The sequence below is a fragment of the Physella acuta genome, unplaced genomic scaffold, assembly GCF_028476545.2.
Source record: "Physella acuta isolate Inbredline_101_S28 unplaced genomic scaffold, ASM2847654v3 ptg000900l, whole genome shotgun sequence".
Classification (NCBI taxonomy): domain Eukaryota; kingdom Metazoa; phylum Mollusca; class Gastropoda; family Physidae; genus Physella; species Physella acuta.
The window spans coordinates 250,963-270,823 of record NW_026732417.1 but is presented as its reverse complement, the minus strand read 5'-3'; the positions used below and the strand labels follow the sequence as shown (position 1 = coordinate 270,823).

At 33.1% G+C, this 19,861-nt stretch overlaps 1 protein-coding gene across 1 annotated transcript; it reads left to right on the top strand.

Annotated features, from left to right (window-relative positions):
* Positions 1 to 1,191: 1,191 nt before the first annotated feature.
* Positions 1,192 to 19,308, top strand: LOC131953019 (uncharacterized). The gene is made up of 27 exons (XM_059315999.1): positions 1,192 to 1,526; positions 2,722 to 2,777; positions 3,046 to 3,213; positions 3,643 to 3,741; positions 4,229 to 4,322; positions 4,726 to 4,801; positions 5,392 to 5,574; positions 5,731 to 5,793; positions 6,064 to 6,139; positions 6,355 to 6,519; positions 7,314 to 7,381; positions 7,952 to 8,037; positions 8,271 to 8,374; positions 9,222 to 9,313; positions 9,450 to 9,544; positions 9,995 to 10,107; positions 10,396 to 10,546; positions 11,304 to 11,466; positions 11,708 to 11,804; positions 12,093 to 12,191; positions 12,406 to 12,523; positions 12,630 to 12,709; positions 13,035 to 15,068; positions 15,875 to 15,978; positions 16,181 to 16,309; positions 17,128 to 17,336; positions 18,132 to 19,308. The coding sequence occupies exons 1-27, from the start codon at positions 1,352 to 1,354 to the stop codon at positions 18,503 to 18,505; spliced, it is 5,271 nt and encodes a 1,756-aa protein (XP_059171982.1). The 5' UTR covers positions 1,192 to 1,351; the 3' UTR covers positions 18,506 to 19,308.
* The last annotated feature ends 553 nt before the right edge of the window (positions 19,309 to 19,861 follow it).

The window sequence follows — 19,861 nt, the reverse complement described above, 5'->3', positions numbered from 1 at the left end:
TTTGGTGTTTTTTATCGGTCACTATCCTGTAACAGTTTTTATTTTGATGCTAGACTGCCTGGTGTAGAATTTAGAAAACAGTTAAATCAATGTACAAAGTCTTGTGGCCATTAATTTTCTTAACTTTGACTGGCTGTAATTCTACCTGCAAATTTCCTGGCCTAAAACTATCAGAAATTAGGTATTATGGCAATGGACAAATCAGTAGCGTAGCCAGGATTGTCTCATGGGGGGGGGGGGGGTCAAATTTTTACCCGGGGACAAACTTTCGATTTGCACCCCACCCCCCTCAAACTTTTGATTTGCACCCCCCCTCAAACTTTCGATTAGCACCCCCCCTCAAACTTTTGATTTACACCCCCCTCATACTATATATATATACCGAGGGGTCTATGGGGTGGGTTATGACCCCCCCCTAACCCCCCCCCCCCTTCCTACGCCACTGGGACAAATCAACTAGCAGCTGAAGAAGAGATCCTCCAGAGAAAATGGAAATGGATTAGCCACACACTCAGGAAGCCTGTATCCAGCATAACAAGACAGGCCCTCACCTGGAATCCACAGGGCAGGAGGAGGAGAGGCAGACCAAGAAAGATCTGGAAACGTGACCTGGAAGAAGACACCAAGAAGATTAGATACACCTGGGGACAGTTGAAGAGACTAGCCCAGGACAGAGATGCCTGGAAAGCTCTTGTCAGTTGCCTATGTCCCAGGAGGGGCGAACCTAACCTAACCTTTTGGTGCCCCTGACAATGTGATGTCAATTAAGTGAGGGGCGGTCTGATTTTCTGTCATAATGGTAGGGGGTGTAAACCCCCGACAAAATAGTGTGACATTTTTAAAAGTAGGCAACCATTTTCTTATTCTAGTCATTTCCCTAAAGGAATATCTACAGAGCATTGCTTTCCTTTGTAATAAGGTATTTTGCACACTTTACATGTTTATTCTAGAGCATAATAAAAAAATTTTTTTATAAATTCTTTGTATCTAATAGAGTAACTTATTCTATTTTAGAACATAATAATATAATAACAATGAACATAATAATTTGTTAATAAAGTATTATAAAATAAGAAAGAAAATAAGGTAAAAGATGTAGCTAGAATTAACTAAAATGCAAAAAAATGCTCTGGCAGCCGGTGTAAGAAAGGTAACTCTTATAATGTAATTTAGGCTAGATCTTCTATATTTCGTTTCTGAAACGAACCAAGTGAGAAGTCGATGAAAAGGCTGTCTTATTTTTGCGAGTCTGCTGTACGCAGATCCAAGTCTAGATTACAAAATAACATCCCTACTTTTTTGTATATTTTTTGTGTAAGATGCTGCAATTGAAATAAACTAAATTATTAAAATGGATCAAAGTAATTATATTGTCAATGATGAAAGAAGCAAACTTCTTGAAGATGAAGAAAAACTTCGAGAAGAGCTTCATCTTTACTGGGATTATGACTCTGAAGAAGAAGAAGCAGAAGAAGCAGGGGAACAGTTGTTGATTGATTTAGAAAACGATGCATCTGATCGAACACGTAAGTTGTTTTGTCTTCATGAAAGCACTTAAGACATGGGCCTAATGGAATGCTTACTGTAAACTCAAAACTGTAATCAAGTCATCAGTAAAAAAAAAAAGGGTAATCTATCGTTTTGGGTACGTAAAATCGCCCGCGGCTATTTATGTACGAAAACGTTACCTCATTGTCAAGGTTTTAATAGAATTATATTGTCATATGTTTGTGTCAAATATTATAGATAAATGAATAATAAACCTAAATCAATGGCTAAATATATCGATATAGGCCAGAAATTAACTTTAAACAGCAGTGTCTGAGAGCAAGATTTGCTATATAAACAGCAGCCATTTGTAAAATAGAGTGGCTTCCCCCTGAATCTGGCGCTAAAAGCTTATGAAAATAAAACTTAGACAAGATGGCTGCTGTAGTAAATGAGCATGGTTGCATCTGTTGGAAACATCGCTAGTCTTCATTAATTACGGAAAAGTTTTAATTCAATTGTTTAAAAACAGGTACTTAAATGAATCAAGGAAACATTTTTGAATTTTTTAAAACATAAATCCTCCTCAAAATGTGAAATAATTATTAAAATTTAAGGAGTCACCTGTTTTTCACATTACAAATCGCGGGCGATTTTACGTACCCAAAACGATAGATTACCAAAAAAAGTATTCAGTTACTCATATCAGGATAGTAGTGAGTTTGTAGTAGACGTTTAGTAGCAGTTTAGTGTCAGTACTGTAGTTTGTGTAATCTCAGTATAGCTGCATAAATTATCCGGGTAATGTTTGTTGAGTTTTGTAAACATTCGTTACTGCAATACATTGTTTATTTGACTGTTGAAATTTTAATGTAAATGTAGTCGAGTGTTACCGCACCTTGGTATATAAAATATAAATTATTAAAGGTGTTAATTTACTCAAAATCTTGTCATATTTGTTAAAAAATTTGTTTCATGTTTGCTTATTTTCCAATCAGGGCTTAACAATGAAGTCATCTGTGTATGGAAAACATTTGTGTTGTGTCATTAGTAGTAAAGTAATATCAGCATGGAGGCTAGTTCAATGCTGACATGTATTTTACTACTTACAATGTAACACCTCTTTTTTGGACGTCTGTTGTTGAGCTCTGTAATGAAAAATACTCCAGTACTAACTAGTGATTATACTATTAATTTAAATTTGAAAAGTGTCAATTTTTGCTCCCTATTTAGTTACTGCTAGATCAGTGTCTTCAAGCTATGCGTCACAGAGCTATAGTAACACAGCGGTGAGTATATGTGTGGCGGTAGCATTAGTTTGATTTAGTAAAGGTTATAAGTTAGTTGTTTTTTTTAATTACTTAGAAACAGTAATAATATATTATTATAACAGGAAAGAAAAACATTGATTTTGTAATTGAATAATTAATTATTGGTCTTTATCATCAATTATATTCCTTGATCTTATTGATCAATTGCTGATATAAGCTGTCTCTAATTAGAATTAGTTAATTTCATTAATTGTTTAAAATACTGTATTGCACTGAATTGATCCAGGATGATGATGAATCAAAGCCAGTTTTTGGTCTCCCGCCACATGTAAATTATGCTGAAGGAGAGTCATGTCCACAAAAAACTCTGCTTTTAAATAAAGCTCTGCAAGAACAGCTTATCCGTTACATTGAAAACATTGAAGAGGCCTTAGAAAGAAATAAAGAAAAATTGGTAAGCAGAAAGAAATATTATTTTTAATTAACTCGCTAAAACTTGTAAAAATCACTATAGTATCCACCAAAACACGATTTGGAATTTGTGTATTTTGATATAATAAAATTCCTGTTAAATTTTTTTTTGTCAGATGATTAAAAATGCTTGTGGTATTCAAAGAGTAACACTTCTGTTGCCATACAATTATATGTTTTTACCAATGAACTTCATTTTTCTTTAACTCTTAAAAATCATGGTCATAATTTCTGGGATGTGTAGCAATAAAAAATAAATGTCTTGTGTAATTCAATTATTTTCTGGGTTTTTAAAAAAATAAAATTAACAATTCTGTTATTAAAAGGAAGTATTGTACCTCATTTTAGCCAATTTTTTCTTTTGTCTGTGTAGTTTGTGCTGTAGTTTATTTTTTAAGAACTCTATTTACAGGAACAACTAGATGCAGATACCTCTGATACTTCAAAGACAGCTGCCAAAGGAACTTCCTTTTCAACTTTCAGAGCTCCGTACTTTAGAGACCTTGTGTCAGTAAGTAAAATTACTTATCAAATAAGGGATTTTAACTTGATTGCTATTCTAATAAGTTAACAATTACTCCTTATAAATGGTCAGTGTGGTCGGCTTGGAAACCAAAAAGACCAGAGTTTGAACCCCCGGGCAGGTGAGGCTCGATATCTGGAGACAGCAACCAATCTAGGAGAGAAAACTTCTAAATTAAACAACTATTAACTTGTAGTTATTTCTTGGATGGACAAAGCCAATGGAAGCAAATCCAGAAAGAAAAGAAGGCTAAAATCAGAGTCAACAGGTTGACTTGTAATACTTAATTGTGTTGGAGGAAATCCCGTCCATCATTATAATTAAGATCAAAGAAGAAGAAGCTCCTTATTAAAATCCAAACTTATTTTTTATCGTGAACCAGCAAACTTTACTGAAATTTTTCCCAAACTATAATCCATCATTTAGGCTATTTACTGTCATAAAAACTTTCTTACAATACTGATTTGTATTTAAGTACCCTCCTGCTAATGAAGATGTCATTGAAAAGAAACAGAACATGGGTTATGATACAGCATTGATTGAAGCTTTGAGAGACACCAGGCCACTATGTAAGTTCTTGTTGTAGTGGTTTATTTAAAGACTTGAATCCTTACAACACTATTTTATTATTTTAATTCTTTCTTTCCAATATTTTTATAACATCTTTTAGAAACTAGTGCTTAGAGACAGTCTTCACAGAGTTTTAGTCTCAATACCTACCTGCAGCAGTTATTTTTTAATTTGATCATACTTTGGAGATTTTGTCATTTATATAATTCTGGAATATAATTAAATGACATTTGAAATTATCATCAGTTGAATGTAAAGTGTTTAAAGTTAAAGCCATTCTTGAATGTATAATGTTGGTGTTTAAGGCTTAAATTATCCTTCATTTGATTATATGTTTACACACAATATTTTCTCGTTATAATAGCTCAAAATAAATATTCTGAACTATCAAATTTTTTCTAGTCAGAAAAACATCTGTCCTTCGTAAAGCTGTCATTGAAAATTGTCGTGAACTTCTGCTAAAACCTCTAATGTTAAGGTAACTACATTTGTTTTTTTACTAATATTGTATCATTAATTAAACATTTGTTTTTTAAATCTTTCATTTTGTAAGTCTCAAATAAAAAATATTAATACTGATTAAAAGCTTGAAAATCTACCTCATGTTTACTCTAAATTTAATACACTTAAAAACACTAAAATTAAATGAGATAAACTATACTACAATCAAACGGAAATAAGGTAAATCCAAACTAAAAGAGGATGTTATATTTCTAAGCGAATGCCAGTTTTTTTATATTAGGCTTTCAGAGATGTAACATAATACACAGGGGTGTCTGCACTGGGTGACACCATTTAGAGGGTGACATCAATAGAAAAATTGTAAAATTTACTTCACAAAGTTTTTTCTAGCTCAAATAATAAAAGCCTACTTAAAGGGGTGACACAAATAATAAAATCCAACATTGTGGATGGGGGTGGGTTGACACCCTAAGTGATCGCACTGCACCTATGACACCCAAACTAGTGAAGCCACTGGTTTATAATACATTATAATTTTTTATCTAAGTCTTACATTTTAATACTTTCCTTTTTTTAAAATTTGCTATTTATTTAATCATTGTTCAGAATGGAAGCAACAATAACAAAACGTGATAGCTGCACTTCAAAGCTGGAGGACATAAGGAGAGAGATGGCAATAGAAAAATCAAATGAGAACAGTATGTCTGAATCAGGGGAAGTCACTCTAAAGATGTTGAAAAAAATACATGCAAAGATTAGACAACTGGAGGAGTCTGCACAAGAAAAAGAGTAAGTTTATGAACTGTATTGTTTTATTAGTTTTTATTAGTTATCTAATGTTATTGTTTATTACACTGAGAGCATAGATTTTGTATTAAATATTTGAAATACTGTAAACATATTCAGAATAAATTTAATGTAAATGATTTGCTTATTTACTCTTAGAAAAGAATTGAAAGAATGTCAAGAAGAAATCATTCGGCTGGAGCAAGACATGAAAGAAAGACAGTAAGTAGATTTTTGATCATATTTGTTTATATGTTGTCTTAAAAGTTCTTGGGTATCCATAGTACCTAATGCTGAGGTTAAGTCTTTAGTTGTTTTATTGACTTACGTATTCTAGACGGACTTATTTCACGGAAATTCTTGGATACTTTTTTGTTGTTGTGCCGTTGTTTAATTATATTTTTTCTAAATTGCTATTTTTTTTTTAAAAAAGGTATCGTTTTATAAGATTTTTTTATCATACGAATAATATCATTGATTTACAAATTCTAGGAATATTTCTGAGGATGAAGTGCTGCTCAATGTAGATTCTGAAAAGATAGACTGGATGAAAATTTCTAAACAGAATGTAAGTGAAAATAGCTTACAGTTGAATTTTTATATCTTTAGGTAATGTATAATGTATATTATGTCAAAAGAAGTGAGATATTTTTTGTGTGAATAATTAAAACATACTTTGTATTATTATATGATATCCATTTTCTAACAATAGTTAATGCCATTACTTAATCAAATGGTGTAAATTTTGTAAGATAACCAACGAAATACTGTTTCTAAATATAGTTTGGTGCTGATACCACTTGGATCAACTGTCAGAAGGCCTGGGATCACCAGCTAAGCTCAAAGGTCAACAGGTTGCCATGGAAAAGAGATGAGGAAGCAAGGCTTAAAAAACTTGTCGCGAAATCTAAAGGCGGAGATTGGGATAAAATAGCTTCAGATCTTGGGGTAATGTACTGCCATGTTTATGCATAAATTTTCTGTTTTAATTAATTTTTTTGTTATTTCTTCAACATTTATCTAAAAAGTGCAATGTATAAATGTTTTTTAAAACAAGGTATGATATAGAAAATTGGAAATTAAATGCATAGTTAGTAACTGTTGTATGCTTATCTTTGGTTTCTTACAAACATACAGTTATATTGAAGTTGATGGCCTGTAATTACTTAACCTATCAGCCCGTAATAAAATAAACTATAAGCCTGTAATAAAATAACTATAAGTTAAGTATCGTTTTAGATCTGACATAAGGGCATCAAAAGTAGGGTTCATCTATAGTATATTTGGCCATTCCATAAAGAGATTGTCTCATTATCTCACACAATCTATAATGAGTCAGGTAACCATTCAGGCTTGGGTGGCCTAAAGACTTAGAGCAAGAGCATGAGAGATGCCAATGACATGCTTGACCACGCTGTGATAAGAAAAAAAATAACCCTTTCCCAACTTTGTGGTCCATGGAGCAGATGAAATAATTTGCCTATTTCTGTGACCTCTGAAATATGAGTGGTTGTTGTGACCAGCACTATGCCCGTCCACCTTTACTTTCCCTAATGTGAGTCAGGTACTCATCAGATCTTGTTGGACCAGGATATGAACTCAAGACATTTGGATTAGCAGCTGTGAGCTGTACTGTATGACCATGCTGTCCCATTCACTGATTAAAGATGTTTTTAACTCCATAATTTGATGACACATCAGTGTACACAAGTTGTAGTCTTAAAAATGTTCTCTCTTTACAGACGGATAGAACACCATTCCAATGCTTTAATCACTATCAGTCTAATTTGAACCCTCAGCTAAAATCAAGGTGAGTTTTCAGGTTATAAAATTTGTCTTTATTAGTTGACCTTGAATAGGAGTAAACGAAAAGGGCGTTACCGGGGACAACTAAGGCTAATTATACACATTGAGGAAGTCCTTTCATAATTATGTAGGGTGTTACAACTAAAACTATAGTTTTCTTGAACTGAGTCTACATCTCCTTGCATGTCCATGTTTAGTTTGTGATATTATATTGTTTGTGCATGGATATTTAGAGAAATATGTGTTAGTAATAATAGTAAAATGACCCGGATAGCAATTTTTTAAATTACTGTTTGGTTCAATAGTGCCTGACATTACAAATTAGCATAAATTTTTTTTCCAAATTTAAAAACAACAATATACCTTAAATTCAGTGTCATCATGATGAGAGAAAATCTGCTCAAATAATTTAGGGGTTAAATGTAAATTTATTAAGTTATTTATACAGTGTGGAGGTGTACTTTTTCTGCATATAAAAGTATTTTGTAAAAAGATTTGTATGTGAATGTTTGTGTTGTGTGTGCAACAGTTTGATTTTGAGAGCACATAATTGATTGATGTTGTGTACCTTTAGACCGTGGACTGAGGAAGAAGATGCCAAACTTCTCACTGTTTGTAACCACGTTAAAGACGTCCTTGGATTCTTCAGTTGGCGTCAAGGTCTGTTTATTTTTTCCAGAATAAATTTCGTAAAAAATTTCATTTTTTGCTCTTACTTTGAAAGAGTTGTCAAATAACTGATAATGATTTAAAATTGTCAATATACTCATTTTCTTAACAATAAAAAAATATATAAAAAAAAATTTCTGCTTATTCCAAATGAATACCACAAGATTGAGTTGATGATCTTCATCTTTTGATCTTTACATTTTTATTTTATGTTTGCTTATCAGCTGCATCTTTAATGGATTCAAGAAGTCCTAAAGAGTGCAGCTACAGGTACATTAAGATTGACCCTAAACAGAATCATGGACGCTGGACTCAGGAAGAGGATGGTGTAAGTAGTTTCAGCTGTGGTTCAATGTAAGAATGTAATGAGCTCCAGAGGATGGTGTAAGTAGTTTCAGCTGTGGTTCAATGTAAGAATGTAATGAGCTCCAGAGGATGGTGTAAGTAGTTTCAGCTGTGGTTCAATGTAAGAATGTAATGAGCTCCAGAGGATGGTGTAAGTAGTTTCAGCTGTGGTTCAATGTAAGAATGTAATGAGCTCCAGAGGATGGTGTAAGTAGTTTCAGCTGTGGTTCAATGTAAGAATGTAATGAGCTCCAGAGGATGGTGTAAGTAGTTTCAGCTGTGGTTCAATGTAAGAATGTAATGTGTAAGTAGTTTCAGCTGTGGTTCAATCTAAGAATGTAATGAGCTCCAGAGGATGGTGTAAGTAGTTTCAGATGTGGTTCAATGTAAGAATGAGTGCCGGCCAAAGTGGCTTTTAACCGGTGGTTTATGGCAAGGTTTTTTTAACCTAAGCAAAATCATGGGTAGTGGACTTATAAAAAAACATGTCAACCCTGTTTTGTTTAGTGTAAGAATGTATTGTAAATGGAGAAGGCCAAAATGGCAATCACTGTGTAGTTTCAGTGGTATTATGAAAACAAAGTTGCAGATGATTTGAATAGGGAATGTTATTAAATTTCACTTGGTTATTCAAAATGTTCTTGCTATGATATTTTAGAGATGTTATTTTATCCTATTAGTTTTTAAATAACTGCCTTAGATGTAAACAGTCACTATAACATTGCTAGAAAAATCGGTAGCTGAAACAGCTCTACTTGTATATCTAACAGTATATATCTCTAAATCAGGGCAACATTCTTAAAAATCTACGTTAACATTTCTTTTTCCAGAAACTTCTCGCAGGTTTGGAAGTGTTTGGACCATCTTGGTCTAGAATCGCAAAATTTATTGGAACTCGCAACATGCTGCAGTGTAGAGATAGGTAATACTGCTTTAATTCAACATGAGATTTCCTATACTTGTACAAATTCTTAATTTTTTAATTTCACCCCTGCAATAGCTATCCCTTTTTTTAACAAAATATTTCTTTTTAAAAAGACTATTGATTGTTATTTTAGGTATATCAATTGTCTAGCTCCAAACATCAATTTTAGTAACTTTACATATGACGAGGATGCAAAACTCCTGCGTTTGCACAAAGAGCATGGCTCAGGTATTTTATTGTTTCTACTAAAGATGTTTTATATCTACATGAATGCTTTTTTAAAAATTCTTTGTTTTTAAATCTTAAGAAATAGCTGGTTTAAAATCTACAGCTGTGTCAGTAAAAAAAAAGTAATGTAGCAATATGAATATATTTCACTATATTAACACAAAAGTCAGGTGTAAGAATCTCTTAGTATGATCCAGTATTTTATTTGTTTGTCAATACCAATATTTTAATTTGTTTTAAAATTGTGTGCTAAAAAGTGTACAAAAATTAAATTTTTTAAATCACTCAGCATATGAATATATTTCACTATATTAACACAAAAGTCAGATGTAAGAATCTCTTAGTACGATCCAGTATTTTTTTTTGTTGTTTGTCAATACCAATATTTTAATTTGTTTTAAAATTATGTGCTAAAAAGTATACAAAAATTATATTTTTTAAATCACCCAGCATGGTGCAAGATGGCTCCCCATTTCCAGGGACGGACAGACAGCATGCTGCTCAGCAGGTATCGCACCCTGCAAAAATGGAAAAGCCAAACGCAGTGGTTTGATAATCTTTCAGTGCGTAACTTTCCCACTCGATTTGTCATTTTTTTTTTGTATTGTCATTGGCTTTTTATGAAATTTAAAACATTAATGTTTTTATTTACGTTATTGCACATTTTTTATCTAAAGTTTACCATTTCAAATGGATAATAACCATCTAACTTGAATTTGATTGTTCAAACTAGAAATATTAATACATAATTACTGTTTCAGTAGTTAAATTATGGTTTTAAAAATGAAATCGGTATTCACATTCATCTTTTAATTAAAGTAGCATTAATTCATTTTGTTTTGTCTTTTTAGACCCAAGCTAAAATGTTGCTTTTAGGGAAATCCCTTTCTGTGGCAGAAAGGAAGCAACAAGAATTGAAGGCCAAGGAATACTTGTCCATGCAGCTAGGAGTTAGCTCAGAGGATTATAAAAGACAGGAGCAGGATAGAAGGAATCGTGTTGGTTAGTGTTCAGCTTGATTTCAGATTCTATCTTTCTTCGTGTAAAGGTCGGTTGATTTCCCAGAAAAATATGCCATTGGAAAACTGCGCAAACTGAAAAATGCGCAAATGCAAAATAGTTATATTAATACTTTTAATTTTGTCATATATCGTGGAAATATGTTTTATTATGCTACATGGTACAAGTAGTTATTCTTTGTCAATGTCTATAAATGCTCGATTTTTGGGAAAAAATGCCCATGCGCCCTATTTTTGTGCGCTTTTAGTTGCGCGGCTTTAGGTCACCAGATTTCATAAATGAGTGTAAACCTGTATTTGTTTTTTGTTTTGATAACAAAAATCAAACTTTTAAATAAAGATACTTGATGATATGAGTTAGATTCAGGTGATACTGTATTGTCTGCATTATCTAGAGAATTTTGATCTCATTATCAATCATTTTGAACATGTAAACAACCATTTTAATGCAATTACTAATCTTTTGAGGTTGTTATCAATCTTTCTTTTATGTCATTATGTTTTTTTGATACTGTTAGGAATAATTTTTTAAGCATTTGTAAATATTATGATCTCACCCATCATTATGAAAGTGCTATAAATTATTTTGATAATGTTACCAAACATTTTGATAATTAACTATCAATTAGAAGATTTACCAAACATATGGTCTCAATCATTACAATCCTGTTACAAATCATTTGGCAGTTATAAATCTTTTTTTTTCTGTTTAGCATAATTTCGGTTTCAAATATCTCCAGATCCTGAATTCATCCCCCCTCGGCCACCATTCCAGCTGAATTGTTTTAATGCAAGCAGATGTACCAAGCCCAAGGGTTTAGCTCACTGGGCAAAGAAAATCACTTTTCACAGAATGCTGACAGAGAACCTGTACAAGCTGTTAGCCAAAGATAATCAAAAAAAGTTTGTTTTGTTTATTTACCCTTGAAAGTTTTTAGAAATATAGGAAAAGAAAATGTGTTAGCTTTTTAATGCAAGTATTTTCACTAGCCTTGACAAAACTATAATTTAATCACCAACTCTTTTATGTGATGTTATTAAAGAATAATTTTTTACACACATACGCCCCTTTCCAATGGAAAATTGTCCATAATCATAATGATTGCAACGTAATTTTTGTTTTACTGACATTGTTTTTTGCTAGTGGAAAGATGACACCGGAGACAACACAAAAACTAATGCAACTGGCTGTCAACGAAACAGTTGAAGAAAACAAGCAAGACATTTACCCATCCAATGTGGTAATTATCTCATAAAATTCATTTTTTTACTTTATTTACCAAATACAAGTAACTTTTTACAAGTTTGTAGATTTTTATATTAATGTTTTGGCTTGTTTACTTTTGTAATTGGATTTTTTTTTAATAGTTGGTTGAAACATTTTAACTAGAAATCCTTTTCGGTAGTATAAATTGTATAACTTTAAGTAAAAAGCTATAATGAATTGAATCTCCATATCATTGATTGTATAACGTCACTTAAGAAATAAAAGTGAAAAAAAAAGTAATATTTTTGTATATTTTCTCCAGGTTTTATCAAAGCGTGTTGAAACGGCCTTAAATAAAGCATTTTTAAAAGATAAACATTTCAATGTTCAAGAACTCCTCTCTTCAGCATATTTCAAAGAAGTAAGTTTAAGTGATCATTCTTAATTTTTTACATTGAAAGAGATTAAATACCTTTTATTCAGCCTGAGGCAGAAGCAGTTCGATACAGTAGTTATCTCTCCTAGAAGAGTTACATTCCCTGGTTATCAAAAATATCCTATTATCATAAAAATATTAGTTTATTGTCAAACTGGAGTCCTAGTCTTTTATTAATGGTTTTTTTTTTTGGTTCAAGGATCTTGAAAAGAAAAGAGTACAAGTGCAAACTGCCGCGGTGGAAAATGAAATTAAAAGTATCATTTTTGTTAACGACAAAAAGAGAGCAAGGTTTGGACGTATACGCAGGCTATTCAGTAAGCGATAATTATGTCTCTGTCGTTCATGATGGTAATTATCCTGAAAATATCATTAAGTGCTTAAGTTTTGTCAACATTTGTGTTTAAATTTATCTTCCAACAGAAGCTGATAAGAGATCTGCACCGACAATTGAAAAAGAAGCAAGTGAGCTGAACATTTCTGTGCCGCTAATGCTTATGAAGGTAGTAACCCATTGATTTATTTGTGTTGGGTTAATAGCAAGAAATATTGTGTGGCTGTGTATTTCATCTGAAACACTATCAGAACTGTAAATTAATTAATACATTTTTTATGCCTCAAAGCATACAGATCATCTACTTATGATATTCATACAGATGGCATAAGGGTTCTAACTCAAAATTATTTTTTTAGATGTTATAAATAGATTATTCCTTAAAAATGTTTTTAAAATGTTGCATTTTAAATAAACTGCTGATTTAGATTAGCTTTCCTTGCCAGATAAATATGTAAAAATAAGAACCAACTTATTTTTTTTTTTTTTTGCAGAGCCTTGGCGTTGATATTGTAAACATGTATCACTCAGTCCACCTACAGGCTATTGAATGCCAAGAACAGCTGTTAAAATTTCCAGCGTATGAGGATGATGCTGAGTTTCAGAAGAAAGAGAAAGAAGTTGATGCTTATATCCAAAGAGAGTCTGAAAAAACTGAAGTGTTTGAGGAGGATAGAGTAAAAAACATTGCTGATTTGAAGAGACGCCGGCTGCTGTTGAGTCTGGCTTTTAAGAAAAGATATATGGAGAACAAGCGTGTTCTGCAAAATAAGCTGAGAGTCTTACAACAAAATGAGGATCGGCTGAAGACACTAATTGATGGTAAAAAAGATGATTTGATTGATATGAACCTCTCCTTAATGCGATCTGATCCTAGTTTTGAAAAATTTGAAGATTTTGATGACAGCTTTTCTGCCGGTGAGGATTCTGGTGAAACGGTTGAGGAGAAACCAGAGGAGAACGAGGAAGAGGGTTCGGAGAGTGTACTGAAAAAATTAAGAAACAAGCGCCCGGCCAGGCAAACGAACCTTGAGTGTGAACCTCCCAGTAAGAAAACAAAAACGTTAACACTGCAAGAACTGGCTGAGGAAAGAAGCAAAGTAACTGTGGAAGGGAAGAAAATATTTTCTGACCTACCCTTACTGCCACCTAACACTGGATCGCTTCGATTTTTGAGAGCATTGCTTCTGAGGAAAAGGCTGCTCATCAAAAGAGCTGGCGATCTCTACTTCTACGAATCGGTGCAGGACAAGAAGGCCCCAGATTCTGCAGAAAAAACAACGGAATCTGTAGTAGAAGTGGATGATGTCTTATCTTCGGTGTCATGGTTACGCCCTTCAACAGAGGAGCAGCTGCAGCACGAAGCCAGCATGTTTGAAGGCTTCAAATCAAACAGGTGCAAGCTGTACCATCCCTATTTTGATGCGGTTATCCCTCCTACTGCCCACGGCAGGATGAGTAAGAAGAAGAACATTGGGAAAGTTGGGGAAGATTTTAAAAAGAAAAATGTATCCCCCCCTCCGGTTTCTTGGTGTCCAAAGTACCAGGCCAAACCTCTGGAATCTCAACCACCAGTTTCGACTTTACCACAGTTTCCTTCAAGTGCATTTGGAAATAAGTACTGTATAGTTTCCGCTCCGCTTGGCTGTCAGAAAATCTACGCTTTTGCAAAACCACCTCCAAAACTGATGACTGTGAAAAAACCTACATACACATACAGTAAAATGAATCCGAAGGTAAATCCTGACGCTACTGATGCAGAATCTAATAATCAAATTGAGGTAAGTCTTGAGAGTACTGATAAATCTACAAAACCAGCCAACCCAAATACGGCCGCTACTGATAAATCTACAAAACCAGCCAACCCTAATACGGCCGCTACTGATGAATCTACAAAACCAGCCAACCCAAATACGGCCGCTACTGATGAATCTACAAAACCAGCCAACCCAAATACGGCCGCTACTGATAAATCTACAAAACCAACCAACCCGAATATGGTCGCTACTGATAAATCTACAAAACCAGCCAACCCAACTATGGACGCATCCACAATGCAAGCCACAGTCATTGCAATGAAAAAAATGCCTCCATCTGCCAGTGTCGACAAAGATCCCAGTAAAATTACTTCCACAATCCCCTCAGCTGATCAGAAAACCAGTGACAACTCTAAGGATACAGGTACCCCAAGCTGCACTAAGACAGCTTGTGCTGAGACTGTAGCAAACTCTCAGTCTAGTGGTCCAGATGCCCCATCCACCAACAGCTGCAGCTCTGGTGTAGCCAGCATCAACACCACCAATCAGCAGAGCCTATTTAAAGCTCCAGAGAACGTCAAGAGCGGCTCAGTGAAGGCCTCTGTGAACACTGCCAGTCAGCGCAGCCTTGGTAGGAAAGTTTCCAATAAAGTAGTTGTGGTTATCGAAGATGACCAGAATGATTCAAACAATGGCGTCATAGTTGGTAAAGGTACGCAGGCATCAGAAAAAGTCAACTCCAAACAAAATAAGGGTGAAAAAATATGTGAGGTTAGAGAAACTTGATTTTTTAATTCTTTTTTTTTTTTTATGTTTTGGCTAAAGCTGGTCATATATTATTGTAAAACTGGTCAGTCAAGAATATTACTTGCCAGATTTTTATCTTGTGGAATTTTGATGTAGAATAACCTCAACAGTTTATACAACTAGCTGCTAATTATGTATTTCCATGTAGTTTTTCTGTAGACACTATATGAATGCTATACAAGCCTTTGTGTTTATCTTATCTGGCAATGTTTATCCATAACATGATTGGTTAATAGTAAATAGAAAGCCAATAACTCATGAGTTGTGGATGAATAGGATCGTTACCATAAATATTGTCCCCTCTACACTTGCAGTGTTAAAACTAGTTTTACCACTAATTTGTTTACCATAAATAATGTCCACTCTACATATGTAGTGTTACCACTAACATGTTCACCATGAATAGTGTCCACTCTACACATGTAGTGTTACCACTAACTTGTTCACCATAAATATTGTCCAATCTACACATGTAGTGTTACTACTAACTTGTTCACCATAAATATGGTCCACTCTACACATGTAGTGTTATCACTAACTTGTTCACCATAAATATTGTCCACTCTACACATGTTGTGTTACCACTAACTTGTTCACCATAAATAATGTCCACTCTACACATGTAGTGTTACCACTAACTTGTCTACCATAAATATTGTCCACTCTACACATGTAGTGTTAACACTAACTTGTTCCCCATAAATATTGTCCACTCTACACATGCAGTGTTAAAACTAACTTGTTCACCATAAACATTGTCCACTCAATAGGTCAGACCAACCACAGGGGCTGCAGGGCCTTCTCAGAAGGAAAACAGTTTCAATAATTTGGCAGCCATCAGACAGAGCAATGAGTATAAGCTTTTATATGCCAGGTAATATTTTTTTTGACATGTATGTGTTTGCAAGGGCTCTATGACATAGCTCAGTCACTCTCATGATGAGTAGCATATATCAGTTTAACTTGGTGTAGGGGGGATGTGTTCTTAGTCATATGAGCATTATAAAATCATACTCAGTTTATACATCAAAAATTGTATTTTTGTATTATTGGTTGATTTTGTTTTTTATCCACAGGATGAAAGCTATTTTAATGTGGCCTATTTTAATCTCCACTGTGGAACCTACTAAAGTGCTGGGGCCAGTAGAACCTATTCCAAGGCCAGCTATAGACAGAAGTGACCAAAGCGGAGCAGTTAGAAGAATGTATGTATTTTTTTCTTGAAAGCATTTTAATGAGCTTTTATTTAACTTGATTTCTCGTCTTCATTGCTAAGTGCTTTTGTCTTTTTACTTACTTTGTCTTGGGTGGAATCTTGATAGAGACGAGAAGTTTCAACAACTTGTACCTAACTGATTTGTTTCAAACTTGATTTGATTTTAATTTTTAAAAATTAGAAGTATTGAAAAAGATATTTTTTAATTAGTTATAAAATATTTATGTTTTTGTTTAGTATGTTTAGGTGATACTGATATTTAAACCCCTAAGTTATTAAGTATTGTTATCACTTATTCTGGTTGAACAAATAACTTACTATTAAGGACAAAGAAAGTATTTTTTTATTTAGGAAACCCACAAATTTCAAATAGTAGTTAAGTATGAAACCTTAAGCAAGGGCATGTCACTATCTTGCCTGAAAAGAAGCTGTGAAAGTTATCTCTCCTATGTAGGGCATGAGCTGTAACAAGGGTGAGAGAAATGATCAATTCTTAACCCTTTCCAGTCTGGCTAATGAGCAAAAGCTTGATCCTGTAATGGGAGTCTAGGAGAGAGCTCTCCTACAGTGTGTTCAATCTCGGCATTAAGTAGATGCTGACGTTAATGCAAGCTCCTTTAAAAGAAATAATTTCTAATATCCTTTTGTTTTTAATGTTCACCATAATAGAGTTATAGGCCTTCCTGTTTTAATTATTATAAAATTTAAATGTTAAAAGAACAGAGCTTTGAATTATATAAAATCTAATTGTTGAAAGATCAGAGGTTTAAATTGTATTAAAAAACTTTTCTTTAAATCTTTAAACAGAAGGAGGAAAACTAAAAAACAGCATTGCAAAGAGCACATGGAAAAAATGAGACTAGCTGCAAGGGCAAAAAAACTTGGTGTTGCTATCTCAAAAACCGATACAGCTTCAGAAGTTTTGAAGCCACCTGCCCCCACTGAGCCTTCTTCGTCTGTAGAACCCATGTCATCTGAAGAAGGGAAACCACCTCAGATAGATGCATCTCCAACAGGTATAGATAACACTTTTTATCTGATTTAAATATTTTTAGGTTGCCACATAACTTTCTATTATATTCTTATATAACAGTAAAGAGACTATAAAAAAGCTATAAAAAAGGTTTTTTAATAACTCAATTTTTTTTAAAAATAGAATAGAATCGAACTTTTAAAAAAAAAGAATTGCGCACCAAATGAACACAATGTGCATATAATAATGCGGAAAATTAGTACTTTGCGTTGTCTGAACCTACGGGAAAAGTTTGAAAGAAATTGGTCAGGTAGAATTTAATTTATTTGAGAAATCTGATATAGCATAAACTTCTGGTCACCAGAAATCCCTCAGTTTGATAGAATTTAGAAAATAAGATCTTATACATATGTATAAAATTTTGTCCACTAATGTACTCAAATTATTAGTATTTTAGAAAACAAATAAAGTTCCACTTCTGGTTATCAGAGTTTCTCAAAAATTGAAAATTAACCTGTGCATTCAACGTAATACATAACCTAATTTCACTGTGCTTAGTTATTAGGTTAGGTACCTCTTCCAGAAATCGCTCATAAGCTGATAAAAAACTACAAATTTTATCAATCCTGTCTAGGGTCTTATAATTTCTTTGAAATTATTTTAAAGAAGCATTTGTAAAGCACATAAAACAAAATACAGAATGAAATTTAAAATAAGGCAACACATTACAAAACAGCTATGTAGATGTGAATGAATTCTTTGAATATGAAGCTTAAAAAAAAATACAACTATTAAACCTTAGTCAAATATATTTAAGAAATTTTTTATTTGTACGCAGAAACCCCTCAGAGAAAGGGTAGGGGTCGACCTAAAGGGGCCAAGAACAGAGCCAAAGCACAACAGGGACCTGTTGAAAGACCCAAAAGAAGCGTTACCAAAGTCTCTGAGCAAGAATCCCTTGAGTATAAGATGGAACCAAAGGCTCGGGAAGTGGTAAAAAATGTCCCTCAGTGGTGGAAGGATGCTATGGTTGCTGCTATGCTGAAGAAGCAAGCAATGGACGAAGATGGAGAAGAAGATGAGAATGTCGATATTAAGGAAGATGAAGATTTTATCGATAAGGGAAACTACTCTGATGATGAATGGGCACAGGAAATGAAAATGGTTATCAGCGACCAAACAGTAATAAAACCAGATGTAAGTGATTTTTAAATAAACAAAACAAAAAAATCTTGTTGACACATATAATGAACATAAACTGCAAACTTTATGTACAATTCAAATCTGTCTACTTAGAGAAGAGATGACTATTCCTGTTTTGCAGAAATTCAATCTTTCAAAGAGTCATTAAATGACAAAAAATTCATAGCATTATGATCAAAGCCCAAGACTTATCAGTCTTCACACTAATTACCTTTCGTTGTATTACTTTTATTGTGATCTCTTAACTTCCTGTACTATCAGCCTGTGAGCTAATAATTTCCTTATTTTGCAAAATATTTTATTGATTCACCGTTGTCAGAAACAATGCCATAAATCAAAAGATTAACATTAATCAGTGAGACAAAATTGTTGTCTAGTAGGTGATCTTACCTTACTTCTTTTTTCTTTAATGAATATCCATTTAAATCAGATTCTTGTACAACTTGTACAATTTTACTAAGCTTAAGTGATAATAAGTAATTTGTTAGAACAAATTTTTAAATTAGTTTTTAAAATACTGATTTGTTGTTATTTCAGTCACCATTGTTATTGCAAAAGCCATTACATTTTTGTTTTGATTCAGACATAACTGTCTTGAGTAGACTTGCCTTTGTAAAAAAAATTTGTTTTAAATTTGTGTTAATTTAACATTTTTCTTTTGTTTTGTTAATTGTTATGATTAAGTTTTTAATATAATGTACATTACAGAACTTTCAGTTATCACCTTTGAAATGTTGTTTCATTTTTATTTTTGCATTTTTTTTAATGTTCTAAATTGTTTTTGCTTGTCAATAAAGTTATAACAAAAATAATCAGCTTGTCATTCTTCCTCTGTGTATTTTCTTTACATAAATCTAAATCTCACTAACTAGAGAGAGTAGAAGAAAGAATCAAACATGATTTAATTTTTTAAAATATAAGACCTGGTGTTTACATCACAGTAAAACATACACCCCGACCCATTCGCCAGTACATAGACAACTTCAGTCCAGCAAGATGTCACACTGACTTTCTGTTAATGAATAAACAGAATATTTTATTTTAATCCTATCCTAAGAAAATATGCAAAACAATTTAAAAGTGTTTTTAAATAGTGATAGAAGCTAGCATTTTAAAAACCTTCTTACTGATATATGGCTACTGTAGTTAACAAGATTGAAAATCTCATTATGAAAAAAGTTTTTGTACCTTTACCATATTATGCTGAATAGCACTTTTTTTTTCTAAAGGTATGTAACATACCATGGGTTACCAGTAAGGGAGGAATAATTTAAACTTTATTTGGTTGTGACCCCTGTGGGAACGCAACTTTATGTTTTATGCTCTTAGGTGAGCAATGTTTCTCATGTCATGTGACCTAGTTGC

What these genes read in the sequence shown, in the direction of transcription:
- LOC131953019 (XM_059315999.1), top strand. Translation starts at nt 1,352, where the DNA reads ATGGATCAAAGTAATTATATTGTCAATGATGAAAGAAGCAAACTTCTT. An exon ending in GAGAGACACCAGGCCACTAT is followed by an intron (nt 4,323 to 4,725) that starts GTAAGTTCTTGT and finishes AATTTTTTCTAG; the next exon opens with TCAGAAAAACATCTGTCCTT. An exon ending in TGAAAATTTCTAAACAGAAT is followed by an intron (nt 6,140 to 6,354) that starts GTAAGTGAAAAT and finishes TTCTAAATATAG; the next exon opens with TTTGGTGCTGATACCACTTG.